This window comes from Seriola lalandi, unplaced genomic scaffold (assembly GCF_002814215.2).
Source record: "Seriola lalandi dorsalis isolate HSWRI2012SDOR001 ecotype SW California unplaced genomic scaffold, Sedor1 jcf7180002054549, whole genome shotgun sequence".
Taxonomy (NCBI): Eukaryota; Metazoa; Chordata; class Actinopteri; order Carangiformes; family Carangidae; genus Seriola; species Seriola lalandi.
The window spans coordinates 628,050-647,076 of record NW_019525102.1 but is presented as its reverse complement, the minus strand read 5'-3'; the positions used below and the strand labels follow the sequence as shown (position 1 = coordinate 647,076).

General features: G+C 37.6%; 3 protein-coding genes across 4 annotated transcripts; all 3 read left to right on the top strand.

The window, feature by feature from the left end:
- The first annotated feature begins 1,345 nt into the window (after positions 1–1,345).
- On the top strand, positions 1,346–4,481 carry LOC147818627 (sterile alpha motif domain-containing protein 9-like). The gene has a single exon (XM_087176347.1). The coding sequence runs from the start codon at positions 1,455–1,457 to the stop codon at positions 3,489–3,491; it is 2,037 nt and encodes a 678-aa protein (XP_087032473.1). The 5' UTR covers positions 1,346–1,454; the 3' UTR covers positions 3,492–4,481.
- Positions 4,482–4,786: 305 nt separating this feature from the next.
- On the top strand, positions 4,787–12,823 carry LOC111661674 (E3 ubiquitin/ISG15 ligase TRIM25). 2 transcript variants are annotated; one of them, XM_023415326.2, is made up of 8 exons: positions 4,787–5,168; positions 6,416–7,081; positions 7,402–7,510; positions 8,924–9,019; positions 10,137–10,370; positions 10,585–10,607; positions 11,032–11,180; positions 11,306–12,823. In XM_023415326.2, the coding sequence occupies exons 2-8, from the start codon at positions 6,450–6,452 to the stop codon at positions 11,593–11,595; spliced, it is 1,533 nt and encodes a 510-aa protein (XP_023271094.1). In that variant the 5' UTR covers positions 4,787–5,168; positions 6,416–6,449; the 3' UTR covers positions 11,596–12,823. The 2 variants fall into 2 exon arrangements, with proteins under 2 accessions (XP_023271094.1, XP_023271093.1); XM_023415325.2 differs by having other exon boundaries at positions 6,264–7,081.
- A 549-nt stretch (positions 12,824–13,372) lies between these two features.
- On the top strand, positions 13,373–17,505 carry mrpl48 (mitochondrial ribosomal protein L48). The gene is made up of 8 exons (XM_023415331.2): positions 13,373–13,534; positions 14,433–14,491; positions 14,934–14,965; positions 15,118–15,203; positions 15,550–15,719; positions 16,553–16,655; positions 16,774–16,863; positions 17,201–17,505. Exons 1-8 carry the CDS (start codon positions 13,514–13,516, stop codon positions 17,276–17,278), a joined length of 639 nt encoding a protein of 212 aa, XP_023271099.1. The 5' UTR covers positions 13,373–13,513; the 3' UTR covers positions 17,279–17,505.
- Positions 17,506–19,027: the final 1,522 nt, after the last annotated feature.

Genomic DNA, 19,027 nt, shown 5'->3' with positions numbered 1-19,027 from the left:
GGGGGGGGGGGTACAAAGCTGACATCTGAGCTACTGTATTCCCATTCAAACATTAAAAGTGTGGCTAGTAAAACCAAGACAATGAGCAGAAACATGTTAAATCATCTTTAGAGCTATAGCAGAACTTGTTAATATGACATTATTCATTGGTACAGCTGTAATGTTTTACTGTAGGTTGGTTGTAATTTGTTGTAGCCACTCAGTATTTGAAAACAACTATATTATACTTTTTAGATTTAGGATTATGCATTGTATATTATGGGCTAGATGGGATAATAAGCTCTAACATTGTAATTTTCATTGTTATAGAATTCTCAAATTTGTTTTTCTTTTTTAGATGGAATGCTTTTTTCTGGATTTAAATTATTTCATAATAAACTGAAAAATGATACAGGGTTTCTTTAATTGAAAGGTTAATCACATTAAGAAAGGCAGGCTGATAAAGTTCACTGTCTGTTTACAGGAAAGCATTTATTATCCTGGGTGACTGACCTGAAGGATTTCATTTTCACTTCACTGTAAATGTATTTTAAGCTCAAGCTATTCAAGGTATTTTTACTCACACAAACAACAATAGGCTCACATTTGCTGTCATTGAAATGTTGGATCACTATAGGAGATATGACGCTCAGCACAATGACATGATGTGACATGAATGTATGGTAGGCAGAAGGCGTGGCTCCAAAATTTTTATAAATAATATCCTCAGCAACTTCAGTCATCCACTTACCTGCAGGAACTCAAACAGGTAACAAGATTTGCATTAACATTTGTTGTTTATTTTTTGTTGCTTTTTCTGATTCTGAATCTGATCATGATTTGTGCAACATTTGGTACTATAAGTATATGTACTGTTATTTTACTAGAGCATACACGTTTTTCAAGGTTTTCCTGTTTTCTCTTAACTGAAATTTAACCACTAATACTGACTATTAATACTATTAATACTTACTAGAATAGAAGAAAGAGGAATAAAGCATCAACTCTGCTTTTAGAAATGTAAAGAAGCAATTACAAAATGCTAACATGATCACAATGACAATACTAACATGCTACTATTACTATAATATTAATATTTGTTAGATTACTATGTTAGCATGCTCCGATTAGAACTGGACACAGCTCAGGCTGATGGGATGTCAGTATTAGTTCTGCAGGTATGACCTGATGATGCTGTCATATGAAAAGTCACCAAAGACTGGACTAAAGTGGTGGACTGACTGACCAACCATCATTACTGTCCTTTACGCCACGCCTTCAGTGAGCCGAATTAAACAAAAGGGCCTTTTTAGAAAGTGGTACCCATTAAGGTTGTATGATGATAATGTTTGTTATCACTTTGAAATACTGGACTACATTTGTGAAGAAGAGCCAAAGAACAAAAACAAAACTTTCATCTTCATATTATATCTAAACTTACCACCATCGAACACAGCGCATAAGAAAATTTGGATATGCGCTTGAATCAGTGCATTTCACAGTATGTGCAACAAAACCGAGATTCCACCAATACAGAACTGTTCTCTTTACTGGCACTGCTGAATGCATATGTTCCTGAGTCCTACCTTCTGATGTCGGAGTGTCAGCAGGTCCTTGGACCACCTGGCCCCCCCTTTAAAGAAAGAATGAATCCTTTTACTGGTTTTATCAGAACACCCCGTTCTGGACATGTATGTATGATTAATCAAATATGTGCACAGAGAGCTGTGGAGCGACTAGCTCAGTTAGGGATTCACAGGAGTGCTACAGTGGAGAGATTGTTCTCACTTTGTGGAGACCAGGCCCAACAACGCACAAACCCGTTCATCAAACATTTGCTGACAAAGAGAGAAATGGGAGAGAACGGTAAAAACAGGTTTTCACAGTTGATTGAAGATATACGTCAGGAAGAGAGCTTTCAGAAGGCTGAGTCTGTCTTGGAAATCGCATCAGATAAATTCAGAATGGAGGCTATTTACCCTCAAACCATTTCCCGTCTCCACATTCCAAGAGACGATAACATATGTGAAAGCATTTTATTGCAGCGCCGGACAGCTGAATCCTGGGCAGAGAAAGCCATTGAAAGAGCTCCAGACAGCTCTTATGTGGCTGACACTCTTGGGCAGGTCCATAAGAAACGTTTGATGAAGGAACCCAAGGAATCAGATAACATCCTTCACATTACAGAGAAGGCTTTGAAAGCATTTAAAGACGTGGAGATGAAAGCTGAGAGAGCAGAGGGTCGAGAGATGAAGGACATAGCAGTGAGCACTTCAAATTCCTTCAACAACAGAGGCCTTTTTGGTTTCATTCAAGTGGCAAAGCTAGCCTTTGACAAACTCCCTGCAGAGCAACGCAAGACATTCATCCAAAAAACAAAAATGGAAGTTGAAGCCAAGTTTGACTTCTTTGAGTGGTACCTAACCTACTCCAAGCCTTGCATGAGAACTTTTGAGCCACCTTACTTCTGGAAGGATGTTGCACTTTGTTCCCAAAACTACACAACAAGAACAGCAGCTGAATCCACCAGCTTTCCAGGACTTCTTGATTGTCTGAATCACGGCCTTTTCAGGTCAAAGGGAAGACGTGCTAAGTTTGAGCAGAATGAGAAAACAGTGTCTGAGTTAGAGGCAATCCAAGAAGTTTTGAAAACCACCTATGAGGAAAATGTTGATGATGTCGAAATAGCAGAGAGGTACATCCTCTCCAACATCATCTTGAGCAACAGGGCGCCTGATTCTCCTCACCTCGCCCTGGTGAGAGAACTCCAAACAATAATTCACAGATTCTTGGGCACAGATGAGAGGCAGCGAAGCCCGGAGTTTTGCCTTTTGGTTCTGCTGTTGTTTTGGCCCGAGGCGCAGACTCAGGTGGTGCAACAAGAGGATGATGAAGAAGTAGACCAACAGGCAACGGAAGACAATGCATCAGAGGACAAAACCTGGGACGATGAGGACAGTAATGAGGAACAAGAAACCAGAGGAGAGCCTGCACAGCTGCCTCTTGACCACATGTTTGAGCCCGACCTGCAACAGTACGTCACTTACATGGAGAAAGCGTTTGAGGAAGGCAAGTATGCCAAGTACCTTCGTGGCCGTTACCTTTTGCCTCTGTTTTTTCTTGGTAAGGGCTCTGGACTGAGCAAATGGATTCACAAATCAAGATTGGATGCAATTGTGGAAAGAAATGTGGATACTGAGCTGGCATATCAACAACATAACAAAAATAAGAAGAAAGTGAGGCGGATCAATAACATTTGGACCAATGGAGAAGTGTGGCAAGTTCCAGAAATCCAAGATATCCTTCTCCCGGTCAGGGTAGAGCCCTGCCACTCTCTCCCCAGGTCACAGGCGCATGAACAACAGGAAATGTTTGTTTGTGCTGGTGGGAAGAAAATCCAGGTTTCAATAGAAGATGATTCAGGGGTGAGCCCCATGCTTTTCTATCTTGGCTTCACCATTCAGGGTCCCGTCTTCTTCAGAGTGGGGGTTCCCTACAGGCCTGGAAGATGATTGACAATGAACACTTTGGGACTATAATAAAGGTGCAACAAATATCAGCTTGATACAATGGCAATCCAGCCAGTAGTTGCTCAGGTATTTCAGTCCTGTACAAGAGACCATCACTGTCATCCCCAAAGGCAAGTTTCTAGTGTCGCTAAAAATGATTCCTTTTGTAGGAGAAAGATGTATGGAATCATGAACAAATAGCTGTAAGGTTTCCTATATACACCAATGTTATTTTTACACTATATGACTCAGATGGGAAGTTGGAGGTGGCGGTATATTCAAACCAAATTGTGTTTATTTACACATGAATTTTTGTGAAGGGACGGTGGGTTTATAAAATATTTGCTTTCAACATCAGGTTTACATCTTTTATGTTTTTCTTTTTTAAACTACAGTATCTTTAGGTAGCTTTCATTTTAAATCCTATGATCATATCTTAAATATAGTTGTAATGTGTGGACATTGAAGAAATGTTTAAAAAAATGCTCGAAGTGACAGTTGGTTTAATAAAGTATAATTAATCTGAGCATTAGGTCTGAATCTGATGTAATTAAGAAAATAATAATAAAGTTATTAGTTTTCCCTAAAATACACTTTTTTATACACCTTACTTTAACACCCACACAATAGTTTGGATTGCATCTGACTTTGGAGTTTTATCAAATTATATGGGTTGTTGGTTGTATTCTTGTTACTTGACTGTATTATGTATGTGTATGTCTAACATAAACCACTGTTTTTTAAGAAACATGTTGTGAAAATATAACTAAAACTAATGAATGCATTTTCTTTGGCAATGAATTTAAACTTGCTTTCTCTCTGTGTTTTTAAAGAGTTTACCTACAGCTGAAGTGTATTGAAATGGTGTCAGATGGTGTATTGTTGATGCTTGCTGCCTTCATATGAGAAATATTAGATTTAAAGTTTATTGTTAAATGTTTATTTTTCAACCGTTTGTTGTTTTAACGCATAAATAAAAAGAAATAAAGATGCTGTGTTGTTTGATGTTGTATCTTAATGATCACGGAAACTAATTTCCATTGCATTCTGTCTAAAACACAATTGATTAAAAGAAAATTTTTGAAAACTTTATATGACTCACAACACATTCACTTCAGTGGGACAGTGTTTCCAAATGTTTGACTGGTACTGAACGTTTTTTAATTTGTTAATGTGCTTTATCCATTGTTGTTGTTCAAATTGTATCAACATTCATGTCGCAGTGTCCTCGGTGGTCAACCATTCGAATGTAGTGCAACATCGGGATTTCCGAGGATCCGTGAAGGGATCATTTTCTCCGCATCAACCTGCCAGTTTCAGCTAACCGTCCGTTCGTCTGTCGCACAGGTGTCTGTCAGCTCGTGCCGTTATGTCAAATGCCGAAAACTCCAGATGATAAACTAAGTACCCGATGACTGGAATATGTCCTGGGACTCCTAAAGCTTCCGGGACTGTTTGCGGACGCTGTGGGAACGAAAAAAAAGGCGAAAAAAAAACAAAGACAGCAGAGCTAACCGGTCGCAACGTTAACATGTTAGCCTCAGCGCGACAGGTGCACCGCAGCGTCGAGATCTGAGACTTCGACCTTATCTTGTTTTGATCAAGACAGCTTTTACAGCTCTGATAACCGAGTGTTTTAGCTTTGTACGAGGACAATATATACGTACTTACATTATCAAGGTAAGCAGCGGTAACAACCCGTCTGTCTGTCTGTGTGTCTGTCTTTCGTATTTTGCTTTAGCTCATCACTACCTCAGGAGATTAGTGAAACTAACGAGCAGGAAAGTTAACTAATTGTTGGTTGACCACTTAACGCACCGTTAGGGCAGCCATCAGGAAAGACATGCTAAATAAACGGAGATAGGTTAATCTTTAAGGGGTAACCGTTGTCAGAGCAGCAACACAGGCCTTTATCATGTCTATAGCTGGCAGGTGGAAGACTGGAAGTCACTGCGGACTAACTGGGGCACCACTTTTTTTGTCTCATGTAAACAACACAGAGCAGGTTACCTTTAGGTCAAAGCCCTTGAATAGAGTAGAGACGGTTTTGAACAAGCAGGACAAAATGACCTTGTTTGAGAGGTTGTCGCAAGGCCTTAAAACTACAGTATTTTCACTTTCATTTCTATCCATTATTTAGACATATACAGGAACAAGGAAGTCATGATGATGCTCTGATTCGAGGAAGTCGAGGAGCCAGTCTCACATGTGGTCACAAAATAGTTGAAATGTTTCTCAGTTACAGATAATGAAAGCACATTTAAAATAATTTTCCTTATTGACTAATTTGCATATTATTTTCCCAATTAAGTGCTTAATTAATTTGTCTAAAACATGACCAAAACACTGAATAATGCCACTTATAATTTCTCAAAGTCCAAGGGGGATGTATTTAGATTGCTTGTTTTGTACCAACCATCAGTTCTAAACCAAGTTTACAGTCATACATGACAGAGAAAAGCAGTAAAACAGAATATTTTAAAGCCTGGACCCAGCAAATGTTTGGCTTGTTTGGTTAAAAATGACTGAAATTGGTTTATTCATTGAAAGCTGTACATTTTCTGTCGATTGTCTAATCAAGTAATCAACTCATGTTTCAACCTTGATTATATAAACAAAGAGGGCTGCAACTAGTTATTTGGGTGTTCAGTTATTCTTAAAGAACGAATGCCAAAGATTGCTTTGTTTCCAGCTTTCTGTTTTTCTTCATTTTATATCTTATTAATAATAGTAATAATAATAATTAATAATCCAGTCATCACTCTCCTCTCCCAGTCTCTCTTTTCTGCCAATCTCCATCTCTCTCTTAACTGTTTTCACCTTTCATCTCCTGTCTCCACCACTTCCTCATCCTGCTGTTTCCACTTATATCCATCCGCATCTTTCTCATCACTTTCTCCTCTCCCACTACATCCACGTGTCTCCAGCTCATCTCTCTGGCCTTGCAGCCCGATTACTGACATGGCCTCGGCCAAGTCAGAGTCCAGCGTCCTGCAAGAGGAGCTCACCTGCCCGGTGTGTCTGGACTTGTACCGTGACCCCCACTTGCTTCCTTGTGGGCACAACTTCTGCAAGAACTGCCTCGATCACCTAAAGCGGCAAGCGGATCGAGGTCGCCTCCGCTGCCCAGAATGCCGCGACAGCCACCGTTGTGGTACCAGCTTTCAGAAAAATTTCAAACTAGCCAATATTGCTGATGACTACCGTCATAGACGCAGAGCTACCACTGCAGCTGCTACAGCTTTAAAGTCCAGAGAACTGCTATCGTGTTCGCTGGCAGCACGGCAAACCAGGGGTGTGTTTGCTGTTCCATGTGACTACTGCCCCTCAGTCGCCGCCGAGGCATCAGGCATCAGTGGTGCTCGGGACGGGTCCTCTGCTGCTCCTGTTTCTCAGGAAGGAGGAGACAAGCAGGAAGCTGCTGCTGCTGTGTCAACATATGCGGTCAAGACGTGCCTGAAGTGCGAGGTGTCTATGTGCGAGGAGCACGTAAAGCCACATCTGGAACTGCCGGCGTTTTGCGAGCATCCGCTGACAGAACCGATAAACGACTTCTGGAAGAGGAAGTGCCCAGAGCATGATGAGATATACAGGTAGGAGACATGGTCAAATTCTGCTTTTCTTCATCCCACAGGGTTTTTATGTAGGGTTACTCTAATCACCCATCCACCTATTGGGCCACAAATACTGGAGTAGTAAAATAATACTTAGTCAGTGATGGTTAGTTGATATGTAAACAAGTGTCTGATATAAACTAGGGATGCACAACATTTCCCCCCTTTTTTCAATTTAATATATCTCTAATAGTTGTTTGGCAGTATTTGAGTACCACTTCATTAGTGAATGCAGTGCTGTACTTCTGTCTGTTATAAGTTTTATTTGAATTTTGTTTTTATTTGGTTTGCAACTCCAGATACTACTGCATGGATGACAAGGTGTGCGTGTGCAACGCCTGCACCATAGAAGGAGAGCACTCGGGACACACAATGAAGACCCTGAAAAACACGATGAAGGATCTCAAGGTACACTTACTTCTACACTGCCTATATTATTATTATGTGAAAAAATAAGCTAGGAAATTCCCACCCTCCTCTATAAAGATTTTGGAATAGCTCAGCAGTGCGGATTGTTCAGTCTCATTGAAGAAAGGCATGGTTTCTGTTTTTAAACCCTATCCACGTCTCACATAGTCATGATGATGCTCTGAAACACACATGTTAGAGCTCAGAGCTTGGGGCTTTGTACCCTACTCCATTCAGTTAAACTACCTTTTCATTGTTTGGCTCAAACAAAGTCCTGTGATGAGTCTGGAATACCAATGAATGAATATCTTTCTGTTGTTGTAGTGTGTATGGCTGTGTGTAAATGAATGGAAGAGTCACATGACTTTGTGGTCTCTCTTAAATCCACTTCCTGTGCCTCCATGCTCCTACACAGAGTGTGAGGTTGAGAGGCTTCCAGTTTGTTGCTCTGGATATTCAGTTTGTAACATGTTGAATTCAACATGTTGCATAAATGGCATCAGTATAACCAGTGTCAATAACCAGTGTCCCTTTAAACCTAAGTTATAACATAATGTTTTCAATTTCAACAGTTAGGCAGTAGGCATTGAACATTTTCCAGCAGTGTTTCCCTGTGTTGGCAGCCAGATGGAGTTATAGAACAATGAAAGATCCTCCACATAATTGTTGGTTCCCCTTAAATGGTTCTGGGGGAATAGGCAAACCACAACCACAGGCAAAGTTTCAAGTGTTTGGCTGATAACTTTTATACTCTGATTAACTTATATGATGGTTGGGCACTTAAGAAAGATTAAATTAATGTAAAGGCGATGTTTAATTTTATGGGCCCAATATTTTCCTACTAATTTCCTGAAAAATTTCATCATAATTTCCCATTTCCCATTTAATAGAGTGTTTTTCTCCTTGTATTTCTGTTGTTGAAAGGTCTAAATGATCTTTCCAATGGTGCGTAGATCATTGATAGTGTCTATTACATTGGATAATCTAATTTTCAAGAAATTTTTAAGGAGAACAAAGCAATTTTTGAGATTTATTGGACTTTAATGTCACTACACTGGCAGTACTGGTACAGGATATGGTGCTGTGTTATGGGCACAACTCTATTAAGTCACTTTACATTTGTGATATTTTCAGAAAAAAGATCAAGAAACTAATCAGATGTAATGGTAGCTTTCTACTGTTACTGCTATTTAATAGCAAATTCAAAGACATTAAGATGAAATAAAAAGCAAATGTGAAGACAAGATATTTCAGTGGCTGTCCACATGACTTTTCAAAGACATTGTAAGCAGCACTTATTAAGTATTTGTCATTGGAACAGTAGTAATTGTGATTGATTACTTTTTGTAATATTTAAAATCTTGAAATCTGCTGTGATTTTTCACTGAGCTCTTGTCTCCTCGTGTTCACCAGGGCACGCTGGATAAGCAGCTGTATAGGGTTGACAGGAAGTACAGCATGACGGAGAAAAAACTCCAGGAGCAGAAGGAGAAGGAGAGACAGAACAAGGTAAAATGGCACACACTTGAAGTTCAACAGGGCTAACAAACTTTACGGTTCAATATTTGACTATTTGTAAAATAAATTATGGTTTATGCTAATGTGCATGCCTGCCTTTAGAATCAAGAAATTTGAAGGACATTTTCTTAAATATTATTAACTTTCAACTAGAAAGACTGGGAATTTAAAGCCTCACAGCCTGTTGTTTTATGTTCTCATGATGATGACTAGTTAATAAAATGCTTCTGTTGTGTCATTTAATTATTTGGTACCCCTTACATACAGAATGACTTGTAGTTAGTTCATAAATGGTTCAGCACCATGGACAGCAACATTAAGATGCTAAGAGTAGTTGTGTGTTTGCTGTTGCTCAAGGTGCTGTAATAGGAGACATCTAAAAATGAAAACTTTGTTTAATTTTTGAAGTTAATTTATTAGGGTCCCCATATTTTATAGGACAGCTGAAATACTGCCACACCCATGACTTAAGTGTAGGTGGAGCATTTTCATATCTCTGTGTTACTAACGTCACATCCCGCTGCACTGTATTTGGGGAGTGAAATTCCTTGAAGATTGTTTTCTGTAAGAAATGTTATTGCGCCCTCTGCAGTACAAAGTATGGAATAGGTGAGGAAAAACATGTATGGATGGCTACTGACTGCTGCTGTGTTATCAAAATGGCAAAAAATAAAAAGCAGCCGGTGTAAAGAGACCACGCAATACATATCACGAGTTTTGTATCATGATGTATTGTATTGTCCATGGTACTGAGGGCTTGTAACCCTTGCAGAACATACATACGCTGTAAAACATTGTAAACTGGTTCAATTAAAAAATGTAAGCTTCCATGCTGACTAAAAAATTTGAGGTAACAGAACTAAGTTTGTCAAGTTTAGTCAAATAAATGACACTTGTTTTAATGTAAATTCGATTAAGTTAAGTTCACTAAACTTGAGAGAATGCGTTAAGATAACAGCTTAATATGTGATGCAGTATATTAAGCTGGAAATTTATTCATAAACACATTTATTAAGTTAATGAAAAATGATTGGTTGATTCCACCTGTTTGATCTTTCACACTGTCGTCCTGGTAACATGTTTTCTTTCTCTCTTTCTCCTCATCCAGAAGTTCATGGATGACTCTGAGCAGTGCTTGACCAGGCTGGGTGAGGACATGAAGGGCAAGGTACTCAGCTTCGTCCACAGGTTGCGAGACTGCACACGCACTCACTGTGAGACCAATGGGCCGGCCATTCAGAAGAACATCTCCAGGATCTGCCAGGACCAGGCCCGTCTCCAGGAGGCTCGCTGCGGCATGGAAAGCCTCATGCAGGAAAACGATCCTTTCCGCTTCATTGAGGTGAGACACATGTAATAACTAGGTGGAATGCCTTCAGCTTTAGAACAGTGACAAAAACTGGGTCAGTTGTTGAAGTTGATATTCTTAATAGATTCCCTCAATAAATGACCTCTATTGAATAAGTTATTTTTTCTTAGCTGCAATTTGGCTGATTTTTTAAAATCTGCTTTTTGTATAATTTGTGTCCAAACTTCTGTTTTTGTCCCTATTTCAGGCATACAAGACAACAGGAAAACAGTATGTACTGCTTTTATATTCATTCAGTGCTGAAATGAACAAGTATTTTCATTATGTGTTCGTTTCGCTGATTATTTTCTCGATTGATCATTATGTACATAAAACATTAAAATAGTTTTATTTGACCACCAGTACATAACCCATGAATATTCAGTTCACTGTCATATCACAAGAAACCCATAAAATCTTGACATTGATTGTCATTATTTGGAAATTTTTGCCTAAAAAGTCATTAAAACAATTAATCACTCATTAAAACAGCTGCAGATTAATTTTCTTTTGATTGATTAATTGAGTAATCGTTGCAGCTGTATATTTATTTTGACGTGCAGATGGAAAAATGTAAAAAAAGGTGTCTTGAAATTTGGAATACAATCAAAAAAGGCTTTATCTAAGGTTTGTGTGTGTGTGTGTGTGTTTTTAGGTGCCGTAGGCAGCTAAGAAAAAACATGTTCTACCCAGAATATGTCGACATGGAGACGGAGGTTCTTGTAACAATGATGGAAGAAGAAATGAGAAAATTCCTGGATGACGAACTACCATGTCACATTGTTGCTGCCATTAATTCCATGTGTAAGTAATTTCCCCTCATCTATTCATTTCCAAATATTATTTTGTCCAAAGCATTATATATGATAAAGTCACAGTCAGCGAAACGCCAGAGTTTCAGAGGTTAAAGAAATGTGTCCACCCATCAGGTCATCTCTCGGATCTCGAGGAAGAGGAGGAGCAGGAGGAGAATGAGGAAGAGGCTGTGGATGAAGACGATGACGATGACTTCGATGACAGCAGCGAGGAAGAAATGAGGAGTGAGGGGGAGGAGGAGGAAGATGAGGAGGAGGAGGAAGAGGAAGAGGACGGACATGACCAGCTGGCTGATGATCTTTACAGTCCAGGGGAAGAGGAGGAGGAAGAGAGTGAAGAGGAAGAAGAGGAGGACGACGACGACGATAGAGAAGAGGAAGACGAGGAAGAGAGGGGAGTTTAACCGAGGACATGATTTGTTTACATATATTTTTACACCTTTTGAAGCACTTTGAATTTGATCCTTAACTGTGGGTGAGTGCAACAGATGTTATGGTTTTAGTGTCTGTTTTAGTGTTGCACCCATCTTCTCTTTGAATGTCCCACACACAAAACACGACTCGAGCAGCTGCCAATTTTTGCCTCAAACCCTCCCACAATACTATGAGACATAGTGGATGATAACTTTGTTTCAGCTGGATATAAAACTAACTGTGCACTGAGAATCTGCCATTGTGAATCTCATGCTAAACCTGTGTTGCATACTACTAACTTAATTAAGGTGCTTTTTGTTAGAAGATATTTGCTGTATACGTACACACATGAATGTCAATGTGTAATGACAGAATGTGGCTGGAAGGACTCAAAAACTTGAAAATGAATTTGGCAAAACCTCTGCACATCTGTGATGCCAGATTTTCTACCACTTGGGTAAAAATTTTCCAAAATGTGACATAGTTGACTTTACAGCACTGACAGATTTTAACAAAATTGTTTTAAGAACTTTCACCTGAATTTTTAATAGAACAACAGGTACAAAACAGAGAGATGTCTTTCACAGGAAGATCCTCTGAAATTATTTCCCTATAACTTACCAGGCAATGAAACAAAAATGTCTGAATTCCTTGAGTTTCCCAGTTTTCCATCACCATAGAAAGCCTTCTTAATCAGAATCCTTGTAAACAGGTCAAAGCTCTGTCCTGAAAGTTATATGGTTAAACAAATACACCAAGCTGGTAACAATCTACTTGAATGAGTCCTTTGTGTATGGATTGTTGTGATTGTTTAATTCATGCTAGAGTTGAACATTGCAAGCCAAAGAGTGAGGATGTACTCTTCAAAGTGCATGGGTACTTTGGAGAGTTTGTTTGCTTGGCATGATGTTAGAAAAAGAAATGCAGTGTGGTAATAACAGTTTACATAGGCTACAGGATGACTTTTGCTTTTCATAATTCATAGTGCTTTAAAAGCAATTAATGCATTGTTAAAATATTCCTATGCACTCTTCATACATTATTCTTAAAATATCAGTTTCAGGTGATGTGGAATTTTGCACTTTACTACAAAAAAAATGCTATGTTAGGCCTGAAATATATGAATGTCGAAAGCTGATTTTTATTTTGATATGGTTGATTTTGTGAGGGGCCAAACTAAAACAAATAATACATGAAAATAAAGCCTGTTGAAATGTGTGGTCAAGTGTCCTTTTATGACAGTTTTGAAATATGAAAAAGCCAAGTGTACACAATTGAACTACATTAGAATTGGTCTGCAAGGTGTCAAAGAGGAGGTATTCAAAATGAGAACTTTTGAGTCTTTATTTCAATTCCTTGGTTATAAGAATTGCTGAAAACAAGCAGGTTGATTCAGAGGTCTGGAGTCAGATTAGAAAAGCAGTAGCTATAATAATCATAAGAGAGAAACCAAGAAGAAAAGGCATAAACTTTACATATACAGCACCACTCAAACAAGGTTACAAGTTGCTTTGTACAGGGAAAATCAAAACGCAAAAAAAATAAAATGCACCACAGTAAGATTGGATAAAAAAAAGAGGACCATATAAGATGGAAAAGTAAAACATCAATTAATTATCCTCTGTTGTCTCTTACACTGACACTTATAAACTTTACACTTCATCACAAAGAAATACTCATCACCGCTGGGTCTGGAAGTGATTTCTGTGCCCGGAACCTTTGTTCTGGCGCGTTTAACCGACGAGTGTGTTAGCGCACGTACTGGTTTCCTGTGAATGCTTCCGGCGTCAGCAGCAGCAGCAGTCAGTGCATGTGTTTTTGGTTTTTACTTGTTACATGTAGATAAGTAAATGAAACACACAGGCAGCCTGTGTTATTCGTTAAATACAGACAGACAGAAGTTGAGCTATGAACACTGTCTTTCGTAAGGTAAGGGTTTTATTTTTCTGTCTCCGCTAAATGTTTGTTTTTTCACAGAGGTCAAACTGCAGCGGTTAGTTACTCTTAGTTCAAGTCATTTTTAGCCTTTGTCAGCTTGGTACTGCTTTATCTCTCTGTGTTATAGTTTGATTTTAAACAGCAGCTAACGGAAGATTATTTTATGATGTTTCTGATCAGACGTTTTCCTAACCCAAGGTGGAAGATCAGACAAACAGAGATAAGCAGAATTCGTACTTAGCTAATGATTAGTTAGCTTTCTTTCCTTCCCTATTATCAATCCAGAAATTATTACATTTGAGGTTTAAATGAATTAGCTGGCCAATCACTAATTATTTTCTCGATTAATCGACTGACGCTTGGTCTATACAACATCAGAAACAGTCGCCCAAGCTGAGGTTATCTAATGTATTGTTTAGTTTGACGTGTCAAAAAAACACAAAACATTCAATTTATTATAATGTTAAGACAAGAATAAGCAGCAAATCAATATAGCTTGAAGCCGGTTTTGTTCTTGATTAATCAGTTAGTTGTTTGGTCTATGAAATGTTAGAAAATGGCAATAAAATGCTCAACACAGTTTCCCAGAACTGATGGTTAAGTTTCCAAATAGTACAAGTCCAAGAAATGTTCAGTGTGACGACATCCGGTGATGGGGGTAGCTTAAGTTTAGCTATGTGCAAATTTCAAAACAATATTCACTTCATCCTCATACGTGCAATGTGTTATTAATCTGGCTTTAACATACCTATTATTGTTGCACCATATAATTTGCAGGCAGATTAGCTTGACCGTAATCAAAACAAGTAATGTATTTTATTGTTAAGTCCAAAATACTGAGAAACCTATGTTGTAGAAACGACAGTTGATTTTATCCTGTTTTATCCAGTTGCAGGTGTCTTTCACACAGCAGGTGTTTGCGTTAAATAAAGCCCTTACATTATGCCGGTAAGTCTTTGCTTTACTTTTTAATTCTCATATGGTATGATGGCCTAAATTGAAGGCTACATTTTAAGGCTGTGATAATGCTACTTCATAACAACAAATAAAGAATCTCAGGTTTACAGGTGTACTTTTGAAATCTAAAACAAAAAAAAAGATTTTATTTACAACTTAGGGTTTTATTTTTCACAGTTTTTAACTTAAAAAAACAATTGTTGAATAAAATGTTATCATAATTAATGAACTACTAAGATTCCAGATTTCAGCAATTTTAAAAGGAAAAACGCCTTGAAAATAACGCTGCAGATTTACAATGAGCAGTTGTTTATTTTCAGTTAAAATAATTTTGATCAACTGATCAATTGCAAGAATACAGTATATGTATTGACAGTATGCATACTCACTTTCTAATACTGTTTGACTAATACTTTTTTGGTTGTCTTTAAAGTGCCACACCGTCCATCCAGCATCCTGTATATGGTAAGTCATTAAAGACTTGTATGAATAAAGCACATGTCCTTTGCATGTGAATTAAAGACAGACTTATGCGTGTTAAATTTATCTTGCAAATACTGAGATGTGTGGGATGTGTGGACTGACTATGTACTTAAATGGACAAATGTTCCCTCCAGGCACAGCTTCTGCAAATGACAGACAATTTCACAACATGCCAACCCACGGGATTGGGAGTTGGAGATACCTTTTAAGAAAGAATTTGGTAAGACTGAGATATAGAGTATATTTTTAGAATAAAACATCAGTTATTTCTGCTGCAAATCTTAAAAACATGTAAAAGAATAGATAATAAATAACTGCAAAATAAAACCATAGATAACAAAAACAAATGAGTACCCACTTAAACCTTCTACTTTTAAGATTTGAGACTATAGTGATTCTGGTCATAGAAATCCACAAAACATTCAGTTGTTCACAGGCTTAGGGTTAATGAAGGGTCTACCATTAGTCAAGCTTCTCATCTGGACAAAAGGTATAAAGTCACTGGTTTTAATAACATTGTACGTGGATGTCATAACGTGTTTCGTGTTTATTTGTTTTGTTTTCAGCAAAGGAAAAAGAAAGGCAAGCGTCAGATTAACCCAATCTTTGAAGCGACGGACACAGCGTACGGGACCCTGAATGTGCAGGTGTCGGGTTACGACATGACGTTGGTGGAGCACTACATCCAGTACATCCACAAACTCTGCAACCACTTTGACATCAAAGTGGCATTGTGGTGAGTATATTTAGAAAGACACCACAGACAGGTCTCTGATTTTTTTTTAAACCAGTGGCTTTAGGTCAAAATATGTGTGGCACACTGTTCAACAACTATTGGTTTAGTCAGACATTTTTTTTAATAACAGTCATCTGTCCTGAGAATTCATGGTAGGTCAGAATAAAGAACAGGGCTGATGATTGGGTGGGTGGGCTGCATTTAAGATGATAAAATGTGAATATGGTGTGTAGAGAGATCATTCTGTTGTCTTTTTTCTTTTTAACTTCTTTTTAGTAAGATAAAAACTAAACTTTATTTAGTTGTTGTTCCCTTATGAAACATTCAAAATAACCGGTTACATGGAGAAAGCCTTGAAGATAAACTGTCGGCTTGTAGCAGTGTAAAGTGTACGGATAATATAAAAATAGTGTCTTGTAATTCCCGATGTTTGGCATGACACAGCATTAAAAACTAACAAACAAACTAACTACGTGCCCAAATTCCCAAACCTGCTCTGCTGGATCACAACTACTGTATATGAAGGATTCAAGAAATTCCATTCTATTGATCATTTGTACTAATTTTATTCACAACATTTCAGTCCTGAAACCTCCATCAGCTGAAAATCATATGGGCAAATAGCCCTTTTTTCATATATATATATATATATAGACAGATTAAGGTCAGTAAACTCTAGAATAGTAAGTTTACAGATGTCAAAAGATAAACTACATGGACACACATCATCCAGTGAAATGCCTGCTGAAGGTTTTTGCAGTACAGTAGAAGATGGAAGATAATGCATAATTTTTATGCTTGAATTTTTGTTTATTACTGTTTTTCACATGCAGCTACGCTTTGCCAACCAAGACCACAGAGGTCATGCTAATGCAAGAGCAAGGCACCAAGATGTACACCGATGCTGTCCTAAAGACTCACGAGCGAGTCATCCAGGTAAAACTGTTAGTTTGTCTGTTTAATGTCTCTTTTTTAACTCAGTCAGTGTATGTTCTGTTAGTTTTCTGTGACAAAGACCTGACTTCTGAACAATGTTATCTATCTGTTTGTCTAGTTGAGAAGTCTGAACACACTACTGTGTCCTGTCATCATGGATGTTCTTTTAAAGAATCAACCAGAGGGAGTTCAACTTTCTGTGAAAGAGGTGAGTTAGCACGAAGTAGAAAACTTAATTTTTTCTCACTTTTTGTCACACGTTTAGATTTTTTTTCTGCATCGGGTAGAAATGCCATATAGTGTATAAACATAAAACCTTATATTAAAAACCTCAGTGAAATTTAACTAGCATAAGTCGACATTAAAATCAGCCAAATACTATTTCACCACAAGCAGTGTTAGTGCAGTAAATACTCTGTTGAAACTTTCTTAGAATTAATGATAATATGCAGCCTTAAAGTAAAACAGGAAAAGGATTTTATGAAAATGTTTTGTAACAACATTTCAGTAATAATCTCCCCATCTCTCCCCTCTTTTCCTCACAGCACAGCGAGGCTGAATACAAAGTGCGGTTCAAGGCGCGTCCGGAGCTGGAGGAGCTAATGTCTCGGATAAACCAATAACAGCTGTGACATTCTCAAGTTTGACCTTCCTAATTTCCAAAAACTGCACGTGACACAAAGGTTACACGTCGTTAGCAAGGAATACCTGTTAGATTTTATTTATTCCCTGGCATTCTTCTGTGGAATTGCTGCTAAAGGTGATAATTTGCATTGAAATTACTGTGCTGTATATTTGACATTCTTCTGTGACATGGAAAATAAAACCCTTCCTGTTTTTTCCAACATAAGACTTTGTCATAATTAATGCCTCATTTTTGTTCTTTTATTGTAAATGACAAGCGTGTCACAAAAATGACACGCTTGTACTTGGAAATAAAAATATAATCTTAATACATTGTGGATAGTTTGCTACCCACTACAGAAGCTCTGTGGATTACAGTAAAGCAATTATCAGGTATGACTTTTATGCTTATTTATTTTTCACTCTATTATTTCCTTGCTTGAGAAACCATAAACATTAATTACATTATTGCACAGTTTATCCAAAAACATGCAAACTATGTAAAAAAAACCAACAACAAAAAACATTTAGTGACCAAGTTATGTACTGAGTGGGATTTTGTACTCTAGAAAAAGAAGTTTTTCAGTGCTGATGGCCGTACTCTTTCTAAATGACCTCAAACACATCTTTGCATCTCTGTGCTTCAAGTTATTGTCATTTATCAGTCGGCATCTAAGCAGATCTGCAATAAGTAACTGTTAGCCAATGTATTGGCCTGGTTGGTTTATCGGTCTAGCTGTGATGCTTAAATTTGGCTCAGCTTTTTTCTTAGTGCATGAAAAAAAAAAATTATATTTCCATTTGTCTCAATACATACAACCGGACTTACAGTGTTTAAATAACATTTTCTATGAAACTCGCTGTTTGTCATCTCAGTGACTTGGCTTGGCATTTCTAAGTGAGTTCATAGATAATGCTCAGCTTTGGCTCCTCAACCAGATCCCTCAAGTCCAGAAATTAAAGGCCTCTGATGCTTCATCCCTGTCAGGATTTCATACAGTGTCTTTGCATTCTCTGTCTGCTGAAGTCAGAACTTAAGAATGTCCCTCATATGTCATAGTAATGTAAGGCGTAAAATGACATTTTATAATGAGTCATAAAACATTAAAAAACGTCATAGTGTTTTAAGGCATAATAGGTTATAAAAAGCATCATAGTAAGGTAAGGCATGAAAATGTCAAAAAAGTCATACTATAGTATGGCACAAAAATGTCATAGTATAGTATGGCATAAAACGTCAAAAAAATATCATCATCATTAAGGCATAAAAGTTCACAAAAACGCCATACTATGGTAAGGAATGAAATTACATAGTAAAATAAGGAATAAAAACGCCAAAAACCATCATAGTATAGTATGGCATAAAACGTAAAAAAAAACACTGTAGTATTTTAAGGCATAAAAGTTCACAAAAGCGCCATACTATGGTAAGGAATGAAATTACATATTATAGCAAGACATAAAAATGTCAAAAAATGTCATAGTTATAGTATGGCATAAAACGTCAGGAAAAAATTATAGTATATTGAGGTGTAAAATGTCATTAAAACATCATAGTATGGTAAGGAATAATATAACTAAGTCTAGTCAGGCATAAAAATGCCATAAAATGTCATAGTATAGTATGGCACAAAAATGTCAAAAAATGTCATAGTATAGTATGGCATAAAACGTCAAAAAAACATCATATTATATTAAGGCATAAAAGGTCATAAAAACGCCATAGTATGGTAAGGCATACAATGACA

What these genes read in the sequence shown, in the direction of transcription:
- LOC147818627 (XM_087176347.1), top strand. Translation starts at nt 1,455, where the DNA reads ATGCGCTTGAATCAGTGCATTTCACAGTATGTGCAACAAAACCGAGAT.
- LOC111661674 (XM_023415326.2), top strand. Translation starts at nt 6,450, where the DNA reads ATGGCCTCGGCCAAGTCAGAGTCCAGCGTCCTGCAAGAGGAGCTCACC. An exon ending in ACACGATGAAGGATCTCAAG is followed by an intron (nt 7,511 to 8,923) that starts GTACACTTACTT and finishes CGTGTTCACCAG; the next exon opens with GGCACGCTGGATAAGCAGCT. An exon ending in TGCTGCCATTAATTCCATGT is followed by an intron (nt 11,181 to 11,305) that starts GTAAGTAATTTC and finishes TCCACCCATCAG; the next exon opens with GTCATCTCTCGGATCTCGAG.
- mrpl48 (XM_023415331.2), top strand. Translation starts at nt 13,514, where the DNA reads ATGAACACTGTCTTTCGTAAG. An exon ending in TGAACACTGTCTTTCGTAAG is followed by an intron (nt 13,535 to 14,432) that starts GTAAGGGTTTTA and finishes TGTTTTATCCAG; the next exon opens with TTGCAGGTGTCTTTCACACA. An exon ending in AAAGCCCTTACATTATGCCG is followed by an intron (nt 14,492 to 14,933) that starts GTAAGTCTTTGC and finishes TTGTCTTTAAAG; the next exon opens with TGCCACACCGTCCATCCAGC.